This window comes from Danio aesculapii, chromosome 19, assembly GCF_903798145.1.
Source record: "Danio aesculapii chromosome 19, fDanAes4.1, whole genome shotgun sequence".
NCBI lineage: Eukaryota > Metazoa > Chordata > Actinopteri > Cypriniformes > Danionidae > Danio > Danio aesculapii.
The window spans coordinates 15,388,850-15,407,395 of record NC_079453.1 but is presented as its reverse complement, the minus strand read 5'-3'; the positions used below and the strand labels follow the sequence as shown (position 1 = coordinate 15,407,395).

Sequence of the window (18,546 nt, the reverse complement as noted above, 5' to 3'; positions counted from 1 at the left end):
CTCTCTCTCTCTCTCTCTCACACACACACACACACACACACAAAATTGTAAAAAAATTACAAATTGTTCCTTTTCCCGACAGGGAAAACAAACAACAATCAAGAATGCAATAGCATATTGTCATAGCTTTGCAATCAAAAATGTTGTTACAATGGAAGTAAATGGAGCAAAAATAGCCACTAATAAGGTAAATTTCCCAAGATTGTTGAGTTTTTTTTAAAAATTTCAAAGCATTTCCCAAAATATATGTCAAAATGAAATGTCACCAAAAAGCATTTAATTCACTGAAACGCAGACAAAGTTGTGGCCAAATTAAGACTCAAAATTACCCCAGGATGAAAATGGCCCCAACAGCACACAAGGGTTAAGATTTAAAATCTAGGCCGATAGTGACTTTGCAACATTGATCAGATGTTCTTGCTTCCCCTGCTGCGTAAGATGCTATTTGGATTCTTGTTAAATCTTGCCGGACAACATTATCCTCAGGTTTACACATAAGCAGCTCAGCTGTAATGCTAACACATTTACATAAATAACTGTTTTAGACTAGAAAAAAAGATTTATTTATTGTCACATACCATTTTAAATGGTGTGAAGAGTTCAGATGCAAAAACCTGAGTGTTGCCTGACATGTTCTTCTTAAATGAGCGTTTCTATCAGCCTCATATGTTTAAAGAATATTGAAAATATTGAACCTACACACAGGAGCCTGAGAAAAAAAAGAAAAAATAAAGAATTTTAGATGAAAAAAAAATAGATGGCACTTTCCATTAGTTAATTAATTTCCATCAGTTTTTTTTTTTTATCTGAACTTTCCCCCGAAAACACTAAAGCATAAGCTTAAGCCTTACTCCTAAACTTGACCATACCTCAAATTCTTTAGAAGTCTTGTAGGCATTTACTATTAGTGGCCATTTATAGTGACCATATTATTAAAGCCACCTAATATGAAGTGTGAACAATTTTCTGTATTGGTTTAAACTTTAGAACCCCAATGTCAATATGAGGCCACTTTATTAAGTACATGTAATGATGTGCCTATACAGTCTATACAATCAAGACGGTCAAGACAACTAAAATTCATCATTCATTTATTCATTCATTTTCTTGTCGGCTTAGTCCTTTTATTAATCTAGGGTCGCTACAGCAGAATGAACCGCCAACGTATCCAGCATTTGTTTTACGCAGCGGATGCCCTTCCAACCGCAACCCATCTCTGGGAAACATCCACACACACTCATAGAATACGGACAATTTAGCTTAGCCAATTCACCTGTACCACATGTCTTTGGACTGTGTGGGAAAACAGAGCAACCGGAGGAAACCCACGCGAACGCAGGGAGAACATGCAACCTCCACACCGAAACGCCAACTGATGCAGCCGAGGCTCAAAACACCGACCTTCTTGCTGTGAGGCGACAGCACTACCTACTGCGCCACTGCGTCACCCATGTCAACTAAAATTCAAACTGATTATCAAAAGAGGGGAGAAATGTAATATTTGAAGATCTGAGTATACTTTAGAAACTACTGATCTACTGGGATGTTCATACACAACCATCTGAGTTTACAGAGAGTGGACCAAAAAAGAGAAAATATTCAGTGAGTGATGACAGTTCTGACTGCAAAAAAATTCATTTTTAATGTCAGTGGTCAGAGGAGAATGACCAGATCAGTTTAAGCTGATAGAAAAGCTACAGTTACTCAAATAAACTCTCGTTAGAACCTATAGGCAGAAGATCTCCAAAATGCAGTTTGTTAGCATTGACAGTATTGTTTACATTTTTGGATTATGTTTTACTAGCATTTCAGCATGTTAACCGGTTTTCATAAGTCCTCCACACCAAATTTCTGCCTCTTCCATTTTTCTATCTCATCCCAAGGTATGTCCTAAAAGGTACCTGCATCTGGGTCCTGATAAAGAGGAAGACTTATCATCCATGATCATCTGATGTGTCATGTGAAAAAGGTTGCTATTGCTTTGGAAATGCCTGCCTGTAGTGTGCCACCCATGCCAGATCTCCAGGTGCTTGCATTGCTTGCACTAATGCACTAAAAAGCCAAAACAAATGATCCCCAAGCCACTGACACAGGAGCTGCTACTGGAGATTCCCCTGATCCCCTCTCTACAGAGTTAATCACTGCAATGAGATAATATATTTTTTAATTAATTAATCATGTTAGATTTGTGGGTAACCTGACTGTAATTAACATAAACTGCACTGACTTTAACTCGAAATTTTTTTATTATTAATTAGAAAAGTATTCTTTATAACATACATGGGATTAATTCACATAGAGCAAACTTTAAATTATCAAAAAAAAAGAATATATATTTACTATAGAAGAATATATATACTCGCAATATTACATGAGTCACAGTGCGATATGGCTGTATATCGGCACCGGTGTGAGGTGTGCGTTGTGTCTTATGTCCCATCAGTGACAGTATACAGCCATATCACACTTCTATGAGTGTGATATTGCATTTATACAACAGTTCGATGACATAATAGTGTATATAAAAAAGAAAATCAAGAGAGTCTAAAAATTATTTTATATGAGGAACTACTTTGTTCCGCCATTCATTCACATCTGCAGCTGACCGTCAGAACAGCCGTTACTGATTCACCAACATCACTTTAGAGCTAGTATTTGAATGATTCTCTAGCATACTGTCTAAAGTGATGAGAAAACAGGTGATCTTGCTGACATTTTAAGATTGTTTGGCTGAACGGCATGATGGTATCAGTCTAGAGACATTCATTTCTCTGTTGCAATCGGGAGATTGCAATAAATAACTCTGATAAGGCCAAAGCAAAAATTACCAGAAACACTACCAGACTATGGTATAAATACAGCACTACAACATACAAAAGAGAGAGATTGACTTAGTCGCTTACCTGTTTCATAATGATTTGATCAGCTGATCAGAAATCACGCTTTGTTCTCCTCCAAGGGCTTATTATGCGGTCTCTGGCGCCATCTTGTGGTGGAATGTCAATTGTTTTTTTTAACAAATTATAAATATTTAAAATAGACACTGGCCTTATAAATAAACTGCATAGTTGCAATCTAAACAACCACATTCTAGCCTAAAAGCCTCAAAAGTAAGTTGTTATACAACAGCTGCAATATTTGTCAAACTGTAGTGAGTTTATTGGTCTGCTGTCACTCTATGAGGCAGAGTAATACAGAGGCTGTACAAATGCTGTTATTGCAGAATATAGCATGGCCATCAGCCAATCAGATTCGAGAACCAGACATATATATATATATATATATATATATATATATATATATATATATATATATATATATATATATAATTTTACATGTGTTTATGAAATGCATTTTTTATTATCAAATTGAAACATATTTATTATACTATTTAAAACCTATTTATGGCAATAATATATGAACTCTTTCGCTGGAGGTTTTTAACCACTGATATCAATAAAGAACTTTTATTTTTAAGTGTACGTCAAACTCATTTGTTTGAGTTCTGAATTATATAATCAGTTTATGAGTTACATATTTCTCATTAAGTCAAAGTAACTTTTTTTTTAAATATACAAGTTAAGCTTACTTATTTTATTTAGTGTGTTCTAGGGTTTTACAGTGTGTTGTCAATGAAACAATTCCAGTAAGGAAATAATTTTGCTTTATTGCTCCTTTTACCAAATGTAGTTTCACAATGACATGAAAGTGCCCTTACTTCCTCGCACTCCTATACAAAGCAATATGTCCTTCAAAGTGAACAGAAGATAAGGATTGTTTTTTTCAGAGTGGAATTTGAAAATTAAAATGATTCCATGCATACAAGTACATACTTTTGAACTTTTTCAAGGCCTCTCCATATTTTTCTGTTTGATTGAGATTATACATTTCATACAAATCAAAATGATAGAAATGATATGAGATTGCATGGCCAGTCTCATAAGACTCATTTGAGCACAATAAAGTTCAGGGGTGCAAGAGGGTGACATCAACATCCTCAAATATACAATAGTATTTGAATGCAGCCTTCCTTTATGATGCAAGCTGAGATTGCATCTCTTAGAGATGCAATGTCAGACACAATGCACTCAATGGAGCTAGTGACATCACTGTGACGAGTAGGGTTAGGGGTGGGGTTAGGTGAGCCCATTCAAAAGCATTGAATGTAGCTCAGATTACATCTGCACCGAGTCTGCAGCCTGACCCCTCTCCAAATTAAAGCAAAAACACATTTGATTAAAACAATAAAAGGATTTTGGTGAAACCATTTGGTAAATGTCCAGGGCAAATTTGTTTTGCTATGGAGAACATTGCATGTTTCTTTATTTATGTGTTTTTATGGTGTGGCACAATATAGCAATCACATTTGTACCTTACAGTTTTGTACATATATATATATATTTTATTTTATATATAATATTGATAAATAATGTTTACTGCATTACTTTTTTATGTGTGTTACCATTATGGTATGTAGTTGTTGTGTAAATGACCCTGGCTTCTGGATGTTCCTCTGCTATTGAGTAAGCTATTTGTTATGATAATAGGTTCATCATGTGACTTTGTCATCACCACATTTGTTTTTGTTTGCATAACAAAGATACAATGTGTAGATGTTAGTACTTTAAAACATTGGTATATCATCATGAATTAATGAAATAGAATAGTTTACCATATATTTAAGTTTATACCATATTTTCACCGATAGAATAAAAAGTAAATATGTTTTACTGTAAATTTAAGGGTATAACATTTTAATAGCTGTTTTAGCCAAACAATTTATTCTAAAAAATACTTTTTTTTGCAAGTTTATTGTGACACCAAATATTACCTACTTAACCTTTCTGAAGTTAAAACCCTTTTTACTGTTATTTTGATCAATATTCGAATTCTATTTATCATATTGACATTTAACAACTATTTTATTTTAAATATAGAAAAAATATAGTAATTCTGCAAAACATCAAAAACAACAAAAAACATTTTTTTTAATTCAAACTTATATCTAGGGCAAGAAAGAGTCTGCAGACATTTTTTATTATGCAGAGGATATGCAGAGGATTTATGCAGAATGATTTTAGGAGTATTCTTTCATTCAATCGTTTATTTTCTTTTCAGCTTAGTCCCTTTATTAATCCAGGATCGCCACAGCGGAATGAACCGCCAACTTATCCAGCACATGTTTTACGCAGCAGATGCCCGTCCAGCTGCAACCCATCTCTGGGAAACATCCATACACACCCATTCACTACAGACAATTTAGCCTACCCAAATCACCTGTATCGCATGTCTTTGGATTGTGGGGGAAAATGGAGCACCAGAGGAAACCCACACGAACACAGGAAGAACATGCAAACTCCACACAGAAACGCCAACTGACCCAGCCGAGGCTCGAACCAGCAACTTTCTTACTGGGAGGCGACAGCACTACCTACTGCGCCATTGCGTCGCTGATTTTAACTACATTTAAAATTTTTATTTAATGTTTACAATGCAAATCCAATTAGATCCACTTATTTGGTAAACAAAGCAAGTCTCTCATATAAAACAGACAGAAAGACAGAAAATTTTACAAACTGTATTGTAAATAAATCATATGAACATTTTCATATTACAACACAGTCAACTTTATCGAATAAAATGAGTGTGGTTAACTCAAAATTTGACTGAAAGTTAATTCTATTCATTTGAAAAGAGTTGATTCAAATGAACTCTCAGTGTTGATGATAATGAGTTCATTAAATACCTCATTCCTTAAACTTAAATGGAGTAAGTTCACAGTACTCAAACAGATTAATTCTTAAACTCAAATGGTTTGTAGCAATCGTTTTCCTCAAACGGTTTGAGTTGCCTTAATTTAATGGGTTTTACAGTACTCAGTTGGTTTGAGTTCTCTTCATTTATTGGGGTTTACTGTGCTCAGATAGTTTTTGAACTTAAATGGTTTGCTGCAATCGGTTTCCTCAAATGGTTTGAGTTGCTCTAACTTTTTGGGTTTTAGAGCATAGTATTATATAACAATAATATTAGTGTAATGAATTTAAAAGCTGAATAAATATAAATTTACAAACATTTACACAAGTAAATAAATAGACTCAACTAAAAATCTGCAAAAATCTGTGAATTTCTGCCACACAGACTCCATGCCTACTTAAAACTAATAATTGGAAATCCAGAGAAACTTTTATATGTGGTCACTTTTATTTAATTATTATTATTATTTAACTTTTTATGTTATTCAACAGCTTAAATGTGTGGGCAAGCAATGAGAAAAGATTGGGAACCTGCACTACGTATGCAGTGTGTGTGTGTTGCACTAATTATTTCCTGCATTAGAAACAGCACAATTGTTGCCCAAATTTTCTCCCTTGTCTTCAAGTGAATGAGATTAAGGGAGAACTTAATATATATAAGAAGTACACTGTAAAACCCAACAGTCAACTTTATCAAATGAAAGAGTGTAGTTTACTCAAAATTGACTGAAAGTTAATTCTACTCATTTGAAAATAGTTTTAAAGTCAGTTTTAAATACCTTATTACTTCAACTTAAATGGAGTAAATTCACAGTACTCATATAGATTAGTTTTTTACCTCAAATGGTTTGTTGCAATTGGTTTCCTTAAACGGTTTGAGTTGCCTTAACTCATTTGGTTTTACAGTACTCAGTTGGTTTGAGTTCTCTTCATTTATTGGGTTTTAATGTGCTCAAATTGCTTCGTTTACTCAAATGGATTAAGTTCACAGAACTCATTAGGATTAGTTTTTGATCTTAAATGGTTTGTTGCAATCGGTTTACTCAAATGGTTTGAGTTACCTTTTTGGGTTTCACAGTGTAGTATATAAACTGACATACACCAAGTTTACTTACCAGCGCTGACCACCTGCAAAAACAAACAAACAAAAATCACAAAAAAAAAAAAGAAATGCACATTGTGTGGGGATTAATTTACACAGCTGTGAAAATCATATCACATTGCATGTTTTGTCCTCAAAATAAAAGCACAACTCAATGAAGAGATTAAGAGAACACTCGTCTTAATCCTAATTTTATTTAAACATAATGAAATTTATATGACATTTACCAAATCACAATGCAAAGATATTGACAGTTTACAATGCCCAGAGCTTGATGTACATCTTTATTATTGACTTTAGCATTCATTACAGTTGATTAACATTTAAAATGTGAAATACTTTTTACTCTGCTGATCCACATCAGTGATGAGCCCCTATTAAGGCCTGTACAGATGTGTTTATATGCTCAGAATGAACATCGAGCGTGGATGACTAATCAAAGTCCTGCTGCTATAATGAAATGTTCTATTATCTATAATCCTTACTAATCTTGTTTCATTTACATTGCTTATATAAGATCACTGATATTTTTCCCTGGAGCCCCTTCTTATTATTAAACAAAGTAATAGGGCTGACCACCAGGGGGAGTGTAAAATGTATTTGGCACCACCATTTTGAACGGCTTTAGGGAAATACACATTTCTTATTTTTTAATCACAATGTATTCATCTGGGAATTAGTACATGAGGAACATTGTGCAGTAAATATGACATGTGTGTTTAATGAATGCTGTTGCCATAGAAACTATAGCTGTCAAATTGTGCAAAACCATTCAGTGACCACAATGCAGCAGAAGCAGTCACAATGTTTTTCAATCCATTTTTAAACAATACTCTATGTAAACACAGTCCTTTTAATATTACTGATGTTGATCATTTACTCAACATATTATAATTTGAAATATCTTGTTCACAATGTGATTCCACAAGTCTTTTCACACTGCGTTTGGTTATTTTCACATGCGTGAATTGCATTAGCAAATTTAAAACACATTTTTAAGAACGCATTCATCACCTATTTCTTATCCTTGTAAAGTATTTACAGATTCCACTTGTCCATAAGTATTATTGTAAACAAAGAGTCATTGTTAAGTCTCAGCCAAAGCATTTGTGTTACAGCAAACAGCATGTATTAGAAAACAAACAAACAAACAAAAATATCTGCACAAATAAACCTTGTCTTAGAAGTGTTTGTGTTGGATGAGGAGAAAAGCCTGTAAATGAGTTGAAATTGCAGATTTAACAGAGAGATAGTTCTACATTTACACACTATTTACTCACACTCACGTGGTTTCAATCCAGACCTTTATTATATTTTATTCTGGTGAACACAAGTAAAGATATTTTGAAGAAAGCTGAAGACCAGTATCTATTGACTGAGTAAATGATGACATACAGTTGAAGTCAGAATTATAGCCCTCCCCCCATATTGAAAAAACTCTTGTCTCAGTTAAACAGAAATTGAGGAAAATTATTTCCATGAGAAAATTATTGTGTACATCAAGGCGGAATTTATTAAATGTAAAAAAAACAAAACAAAAAAAATTGTTAATTCGGAATTATTAGCCCCACTTTGAATTTTTTTTATATTTCCCCAATTATGTTTAACAGAGCAAGGACATTTTCACATTGTGTCTGATAACTTTCTTCTGGAGAAAGTCTTATTTGTTTTATTTTGGCTAGAATAAAAGCAGTTTTCAATTTATCAATTGATATTAAAGTGATTTCTGAAGGTTCATGTCATGTGACTCTGATGACTGGAGTAATGAAGCTGAAACTTAATCATTAAAATCACTAGAATAAATTATTAAATAAAATTATAATCTACTTTTGAACAGTTATTTTAAAATTTTAAAATTTGTACTGTATTTTCGATGAAATAAACGCAGCCTTGGTAAGCAGGAGAAGCTTATTTTAAAACATTTAAAAACTATACTCTCCCCAAACTTTTGACCAGTAGTGTAATAGTAATTTTTGGGTGAACTATTCCTTGAAATACTTTGTGTGTGTGTGCCTGCACATGTGATTTTAAAAGTTGCAGCCCTGTTTATGCATTTCAGATTTTAAACTGAATCTAATTGTTAAATATGGTTTGGGTATTTATTTGGTTGTCAAACTTTTGTGTGTATATGTTTGTGTGTGCACACAATTTGAACACTGCAGCCCTGTTTATTTATTTTTCTTACAAAAGGCAAAAAGAATGAATAAATGAAGCATAATGCAGAAAATAATAAAGGTAAACAGTAATGTAATTATTGTTATATTTTCTTGTAAAATATTACTTTATCTAACTAGTGTTACATTTATTTGATTATTTGTTAATTTACATATTTGTTAAGCTGCTTTGACACATTCTACATTGTACAAGCACTATATAAATAAACATGAATTGAATTGAATATTTTAATCATGTTGCTTATAGTTTTCTCTTGTACTACAAAAGTTACTGAATGCAAATGTAAAAAATAAACTATATATGTTTTGTGTATATTGTGCTTCATTTTTATACCCTGTTTTGAAAACCACATTGGTCTGCCAATAATACTTTAATGTGTTTAGCAAAATTCCATAGGTAAAATCTTTTCAGAATTTTATTTTGCTGAGAACATTAAAGTTTTTCTGTATAATCAATAGAGGAAGAGTAGGTGAATTGTACTTAGGATATACAGTAAATTTACAAAATTAAAACATTCAAATAAAGGAAATGTCTGCAATTTAACAGAAAAATGCACTGGCAGGTACACGGTACATAATTTTATGGAATTGTTTTTTTTTACAGTGCATGGTAGGATACAAACACTGTGGTTACTGGTTTCCAACTTTCTTCAAGATATGAAGAGTTCATATGCAAAAAGTCCCATCAGAAATTTCCATCAAAAAGGAAACATTTTCTCAGTCTCCTTAGTTTATGTTAAGCTATTTTACATTAAAGACCAGGAAAATAACTTATTGTTTGCCATATAAGTAATATTACTGAACATACACAAAGGAGCCTGATAAAAATAAACATTTTAGAGGAAAATTTCAGACAGCTTTTGCATATACATTTTTTTGCATCTGAACTATTCATATCTTCTTTTGTGTTCAATGGAAGAAGGTAAGTCAAACAGGTTTGAAACAAACAAATGGTGAGTAAATGATCAAATAGTTTTCAGTTTTGGGTGAACTATCCATTTAAATGGATTGAGTCATTTAGTAATTTGACTGTACACAGCCTTTTTTTCCTGCAACTTCATTCACGTTCATCTGATGGCTTTTCATCTGCACAACAAAAGAGCACAGAAACCTGATTGTCCTAAAGCACTTGGATCAAAATCAACAGAATTTCCACTTAGTTTTCTTTGCACATTGTGCGAGTTCAGATGTCATTTCAAATTTTGTTAAAAAATTTGCATTTTTCCCACAGGTTCCTGCGTGCAGGTTCAGTAATTTCACTTTTATGATGATGAATAGGTTGTTTCATTGCCTTTAAAGTGAAATAGCTGAACATAGACATATGAGGTTGAGAAAAATGCTCATTTTAGAAGAACATTTCAGATGGCATTTAGCAGTTTTTGCATTTGAACTCTTTAGTTTACTATCTTTGTTCTATATAGAAGTTAATTTGGCGTTTGACATTGAAAATCTCTAAAATCAAAAGATGTGCAGTTACAATGTTTTGCTGGCACAAAGAATAGTTTCATGTATGTGACCATGGACCACAAAAAAATGTCTTATTTTGCACGGATAAATTAAAAATACATTGTACGGGTCAAAACGAGCAACTTTCCTTTCAAAGCAAAAATCATTACAACATTAAGATCATATTTCATTAGAGATATTTAGTAAATTTCCTACTGTAAATATACCAAAACCAAATTTTTGCATTCCTAAGAACTTCATTTGTACGGCAATTCTCCCAGTAATCCCAGTAAAAGGCAGTTCTCCCAGTAATTTCTTTTTAAGATTGCCTTGAGACTGCAGATGTTCAAATAGCTGTATCTCACCCAAATATTGTCCTATATTAACATGTATACGTCAATGTTAAACTTATATATTTAGCTTGTTTTCAGCTTCAGATGTTATAAAAATCTTAACAACAAAAAAACCTGACACTTACTATGACTAAAAAACTCTTATAGCTTTGTGGTCCATGGTCACATATTGTATTCTCATACTGACTTTGAATTACTCACTAAGTGTGTACTATATGAGGCTAAACCACATAAACCGTTAGCTTCCACCAAAGCCTCACCTGACATTTAAGTACATGGTGCCCTCCTGCTGTTTACAATACATTTTGTTATACACACAGACACGCGCACCCATTAAAGCCAACAGCACATGATGGAGCTTAAGACGCTTAGCTATGCTGCATGCTAAATCTCTTTACAGCAGGCATAACTCAAGTCTTGCTGACATGCTGGTGAAATGGAGTGTCTTAAAGTGATGACCTGTTATATCTGTTCAGTCTCTGTCCTGATCGAAAGTGCATTGTCTGGGCTACTCAGAAACACTTTCGCCTTCTTATGTACTCAGTGCCTGAAACATGATCGATGCTGACGGTCTCAAAATCTTAATGTTGGTGAGTTCAGATAATAAAAGAAAGTACATTTTGAAAAGCGCTTGTGGGCGGCTGCAGGGGCATTGCTGCTATATTTGGTTATTTGAAAGCATGACTATGTGGTTAGCAAATATCAAAAAAACCCTTGTAATGGTCTCTGTGATATTCTGATTTATAGATATGCTTGGACTGCTTAGGTCCCTCCTATAGTAGTATTTCCTGTTATATTGCGGCTGGTGTCAATCATAATTTCGACGCGATCTCACAGCAATTTATAACTTTTTCATTTAGTAGCAAATTCATGTGAATTTGTATGATCACATAGGGTACATGCAGAAGTATGCATTTTGGTGCCAGGCCTCCTTTTAAAAATCGTATGACTGACCATTTCTATGAACTAGCCACTAAACTGACAAAACATAATATAATTTTAGGCTGGAAATTCCCATATAGATAGTGGTGTTGTGATTAGTTTGTTTTTTTAGTTCAGCTTAGTGGAGATCATAAATCTAGAGTTTTGATAAGGATTGATAATTCAATATATGGTGTATTCTGTGTATTGAGCTACATTTAGTTCTTAACAGCTCTGTTCCAAACCCTAGTGAGCTACCTCAGTGCCTAGGTCAAGGTCGAAGCATACTTTGTTTTATAAGCATACTCATACAGTGTGTGTTTTTTTTGTTTGTTGTTGTTTACTTATTAGCTGCAATGCTCAAAATGGACCTAAATGGTACCATAAATATATTTTTTCTTCGGTCTTTCGGTCTGCACATCTAGTGTGCATATAACAACCACAAAGAGAGGGGTTGTGAGCACCTTTCTGAAAGTAAAAAGGATATGAAATATTAAATAAAAATTGGCAAATAATTGTTATTTGCTGGCTAGATAATGAAACACGGCTTTTATTTTTTTATTATTATTAATTATGTGACATTATTTAAGTAAGGACTGGACCGTGATACCACCACTTCACAGTCACTACTGAGCAGATTTGGGCTCCAAATGACATCAGCGCAAGATGTAATGTACATTTTTTCTATAGTGCGTTTATTGTGTATGGCCATACATACAAAGCGCTTCACAATCATGAGGGGGTCTCTCCACACCACCACAAGTGTGCAGCATCTACCTGGATGATGCGACAGCAGCCACAGGACAATGGCGCCAATGTGCTCATCACATACCAGCTATAGGGGAAGTGGAGAGATAGCGATAGAGCCAATTTGATGGATGGGGATGACTGGGAGGCCATGATGGGTAAGGCAGATGGAAAGAAATTTGGCCAGGACACTGGGGTTACACCTATACTCTTAACAAGAAGTGGCATGTGATTTTTAACGACAACAGAGAGTCAGAACCTCGGTTTAAAGTCTTATCCAAAAGATGGCGCTCACTGACAGTATAGTGACCCCTTTACTCACACATACCACAGGTTTAACGCACCTTGCTGGCCTCACTAACACCACTTACAACAGCAACCTAGTTTTCCCATGTGGTCTCCCATCCATATACTGACCAGGCTCAGCCCTGCTTAGCTTCAGTGAGAAACTGGTCTTGGGCTGCAGGTTGATATGGCTGTGGCAAGTATGGCAAGATGGCTCCAGCCAATATTGGCTTCACTTTTCTACTGTACATTGGAAGGATTGAAGATACATTGTCTATATTTTTAGTCTTCTGCATAATATCAAATGGAGCATATTTTTTGACAGGCTATTCTTTAATGTGTATGCAAATGCTGCAAGTTTATAATTTGGATTTAAGGCAACATCCTACACAATAGAACCCTCATACTACACATCGGAAGCAGTTTGTTAGACGCTCACTGGGATGTTGCTAGGCTAATGATGTGATGCACTAACAAGCACAAAAACACATAGCACACACATCTGTTGAGTAAAACAGTCTGTTTAATTAGATTGATGTTTTAAAGTATCGGATTAGATATACTTATATTGGTAACATTTCTTTTGACTTCATGAAATCTAGGATGATACACAGGATGCTGCCAAAAAGTCTTAGAAAGCAGCGCAATGTTGCTGACTAGCATTTTAAAACAGCATTGCGTCCATCTGTGAAGCACTAAAATCTTGTCTAGGTGAGCAGATCACTAGGTTTTTAGAACAGAGGATATGAAATGTGATGTATGCTGTGTATTCTTTTAGTGAACAGATAACTAGTAGTTGTAACTCACATATCCACGGGCAAGGTGACATTTTACAATAGGCTGCATTCATTATTCTTTTTTGAATTATTATAGTATTTAACTCTATACAAACAATGTCTTTAGAACTTGGGCTGTAACAAAAAAACTGCATAAAGCAGTAAGGGATTATTAAATATTGTGCAAAATTAGATACAAAGACCAATCAATCAATTAGAAAGGGTTTTATGCAGAATTTGCATCCATAACAGCCTACAACCTACAGCCTTCTCGATCTCTCAAAAGAGACATAGAATCAAGATTTTTATGGCTTAAGTCTATGTCTCCTAGCTTTAAGGACATCTAGATGCTATATGCACTCTTAAAAAACATTTAAAAACATTTTACAGTACTTTGCTATTGGAGAAAAAGACCAACAAATGAATTCCTCATTTTCACTTAATTTATAGTGGCAAACCAAGGTTCACTACACTAACAAAATGTCTCAATTCTATATATAAAGGGACATTAAACTATGTCCAGCTTAAATTTCCTGTTCCAATAAGAAATTTCATCAAAAAAAGGGGAAAACATCATTTTGTTATGCTATTTTATGGGATCTTTAAATTTCTAAGTGAATGGACAAGATAGGTAAGATTTTTTTTCTAAATGTTAACTGTACCACAGTAATAATGTTAAAAGGTAAAACTCAAGAGGATGTGAAGTACAATAGGATAGAGCTTAAACAATGTTTATCTATGTCATCCACAAGACTTGAAAACATAGGGTGATCTCCAACAATATGAAGAGTACCTGTCCATTCAAGCCCACATATACTACACCTTTGAGTGGCTTATACCGTCAACCTCAAACATCAACAAGAAGATACGTTCAGCGCTCCAGGCCCTGAGGCAGTGACCATGATGCGACACACTGGTGAAAGCCAAGGTGAGCGACGACCAACTGAAACACAGGTGCAATTACAGGTGGATTGTGGAAGTCAGCAGTTGCAGCTCTTTTCTCGCTCCGCTTCCTCCTCAGCTGGATAAAGAACTTTGGCAGTGAGGCCACTCTTGACCCCATCCCAGCCGTCACGAGTGGAGATCTCACCCATCTTCATCAGCTCATAAATGTCCCGCGTGAGCAGCTCGAAAGCACGTTCCACGTTGCTGTTGCATTTGGCTGATGTTTCCACATAGCGGATTCCGAGATCGGCCGCTAGCTGCTCGGCCTCATCTCGCGTCACCTTGCGGTCGCGGTTTAGGTCGCTCTTGTGGCCGATCAGGATGTAGACCATGTGATGAGGCAGGATGTGCTCGCTGACTTCTCGGTGCCATTCCCGCACATGATCAAAGGTCTTCCTGTTCGTCAGGTCAAAAACTAAGAGACCACCCACAGAGTTGCGGTAGTAGGAAGTGGTGATAGACCTGAGGGGATGAAGAACACAAATTTTCAAGACTCCAAGAACTAAATGGTTTTTCATAAAATTTTTGAGGTTTTCAGCTAAAAAATGTTTTACTGCAGTTTGGTTAGTTATTTAAACTTGAAATGGGATCTTAACATTATACATCCCTGCAAACTACAAAAAGACTTTTTTTTGAAGACTGAAGACTGTAATATGCTTGCATACTATGTATTAAATCTATCTGACAACCAGAACAGAATGGCCAGACTAGAGAACTGTGTTTATGTCGTTTTCTTTCCGGCATGCTTTTATTAATCTGGAGTCGCCACAGCGGAATGAACCGCCAACTTATCCAGCACATGTTTTACGCAGTGGATGCCCTTCCAATTGCAACCCATGACTGGGAAACATGCACACTCATTCACACATACACTATGGACAATTTAGCATACCCAATTCACCTATTTCACATGTCTTTGGACTTGTGGGGGAAACTGGACCACCTGGAGGAAACCCACTCGAACACAGGGAGAACATGCAAACTCCACACAGAAATGCCAACTGACTCAGCCAAGGCTCGAACCAGAGACCTTCTTGCTGTGAAGCAAACATGCTACCCACTGCACCACCGCGTCGCGTGTTTATGTGCAAACACATACTATTTCTTATCAGTGACAACATCAACTAATAGCTTGGATATAACACAGTGTTTTAAGTAATTAATTTCCCTGGACAGAGATCATTTCGACAACATTGTCATATATATATATATATATATATATATATATATATATATATATATATATATATATATATATATATATATATATATATATATATATATATATATATATATATATATATATAGATACATATACATAGAGCAACCTGAAAGGATTTATCCTTCACTTTTTCCACATATTTTTATGTTACAGAATTATATCAATGTGAAAAAAGATTTTTTGAAATTGTTGCAAATTTATTTAAAATAAAAAATCTGGAAAAAAAAATCACATGGCCACAAGTATTCACAGCCTTTGGCGTGGAGCTCTAAATTGAGCTTAGGTTCGGTTTCCACTGATCATTCTTGAGATGTTTCAACAGCTTATGGATTTTACCTGTGTAAATTCAGTTGATTGAACATGATTTGAAAAGGCATACACCAGCCTATATATGGTCCCAGGGTTGATAGTGCATGTCAAAGCACAAACCAAGCATGAAGACAAAAGTATTGTCTGTAGACCTCCGAGACAGGATTGTCTCGAGGCACAAGGCTTTTTTTTTGCAGCTCTGAAAGTTCCAATAAGCACAGTGGCCTCCATCATCCGTAAGTGATAGATGTTTGGAACCACCAGGGCTTTTCCTAGAGCTGGCCGGCCATCTAAGCTGAGTGATCGGGGGAGAAGGGCCTTCATCAGGGAGGTGATTAATAACCTGATGGTTACTCTGTCTGAGCTCTTCTGTGGAGAAAGAAGAACCTTACAGAAGGACAACCATCTGTGCAGTAATCCACCAATTAGGCCTGTATGGTAGAGTGGCCAGATGGAAGCCACTCCCTGCCTGGAATTTGCCAAAAGGCATCTGAAGGACTCTCAGGCCAAAAGAAACAAAATTCTCTGGTCTGATGATACTTAAATTTAACTCTTTGAAGCGAATGCCAGGTGTTACGTTTGGAGAAAATCAGGCACCGCTCGTCACCAGGCTAATATCATGGTGTGGGGATGTTTTTCATCAGCAGGAACAGGAAGACTAGTCTGGATAGAGGGAAAGATGAATGCAGCAATGTACAGAGACATCCTGAATGAAAACCTGCTTCAGAGTGCTCTTGACCTCAGACTGGGGCGATGGTTCATCTTTTAGCAGAACAATGACTCAAAGCACACAAAATATCAATGGAGTGGCTTCATAACAACTCGGTGAATGTCCTTGAGTGGCCCAGCTAGAGCCCAGACCTAAATCCTATTGAAGATCTCTGGAGAGATCTGAAAATGGCTGTACACCGTTACTTCCCATCCAACCTGATAGAGCTTGAGAGGTACTGCAAAGAGGAACAGGCAAAAATTCCCAAAGACAGGTGTGCCAAGCTTGTGGCATCAAATTCAAAAAGACTTGAGACTGTAATTGCTGCCAAAGGTGCATCAACAAAGTATTGAGCAAAGGCTGTGAATACTTGTGGCCATGTGATTTTTCAGTTTTTTTATTTTTAATAAAATAGCAACAATTTAAAAAAATATATTTTTTTCACATTGTCATTATGGAGTATTGTGTGTAGAATTTTGAGGAAATAAATGTATAATAATAAATATATATAGTAAAAGTGCAAGTGTAAGTAAAAGTGATTTTTTTAAGTCTTTAAAAGAAGAAATGGGCAAACTGAGCTTCCAATTATTATTATTATTATTATTATTATTATTATTATTATTATTATTATTATTATTATTATTTATATGTAATAGCTTTTTTGTCTTTCAAAAGATTCTTTAAAATACACACTCAGGGACTCTGGATCTCTGGCGGCAATAACCTGAGGCATAATCTGCCCTTACTGAAGTTAATTTTAATTACACATTTAATCCTACAATATCATATATGTAAGAGGAATTGCCTACTTTGTGTGCATACAGTATTCTATACAATTTTTATATACCTGAGTGTTCAGAATACAACATAAACAAGAAAAATGTTTGCGGCGGTTGATTTTTATTTCATGAATGGCCCTTTAAAGCTCTGAGGCTGGTGTTTGTGCTTCCCTGAAGGCAAGCAGTGCTTCAAAATATAGGACAAACAGATCAGAGACATCAGGATCTGAGCCCAGTGACAGGACTTAACCAAACACATGCTCATTACACAATCCAAACAGGTGAAGCATATGACACTGGAACAAATCAATGGATGAGAGACATTTTTACTCATTCATAAACAGCCTGCTAGGCCTGATCCTTATTACTATAAGATATTATACAGACATAAAGGAAGAGTGTTCTAGACTATGGCATTGCAGTAAATGATTAACCTAGAAACACAATTCTGCACACAATATTACACAACCAATGACACCACAAAATGCATGCAAACTTGCTGTCATTCCATTTTATAAACCATACAGCCAAGTCATGCACACACACACATTCAGTCCGTCTAAGCAGTGCATGAAGACATAGCCAGCAGATGGCCAGTGCATTATAATAAAAATACTAATACCACGACTACTAATAATGATTGCTGAGCACTTCATGGCCACTAACCTGAATCTCTCCTGTCCGGCTGTATCCCATAACTGTAGTTTGATTTTAACACCAGGTTCGATATCTATTGAACGGGCGTAGAAATCAACACCGACCGTCGGATCCGCTACATCGCTGTATATGCCATCCGTGAACCTCTTGAGCAAAGATGATTTGCCCACCGTCGAGTCCCCGAGTAAAATTATCCTGAACTGGTATTGCCATAAAGTATCCATGGCATGGCGAGTCAAAAGCTCCAGCCACAGGCTCAAAGACAAAGCAGGAGCGCTAACGGTGTTTACATTGGGCAGTATGGAGCGGAGAGGAGTGGAGAAGAGGTGGGGGCGGGCGGGCGGAGAGGTGAATGTGCTGCAGTCATG

General features: G+C 35.4%; 1 protein-coding gene across 1 annotated transcript; it reads right to left on the bottom strand.

The window, feature by feature from the left end:
* Positions 1–7,030: 7,030 nt before the first annotated feature.
* rab42a (RAB42, member RAS oncogene family a) lies at positions 7,031–18,498 on the bottom strand. The gene is made up of 2 exons (XM_056480172.1): positions 18,188–18,498; positions 7,031–14,964 (listed from the first exon to the last, which is right to left on the bottom strand). The coding sequence occupies exons 1-2, from the start codon at positions 18,400–18,402 to the stop codon at positions 14,538–14,540; spliced, it is 642 nt and encodes a 213-aa protein (XP_056336147.1). The 5' UTR covers positions 18,403–18,498; the 3' UTR covers positions 7,031–14,537.
* Positions 18,499–18,546: the final 48 nt, after the last annotated feature.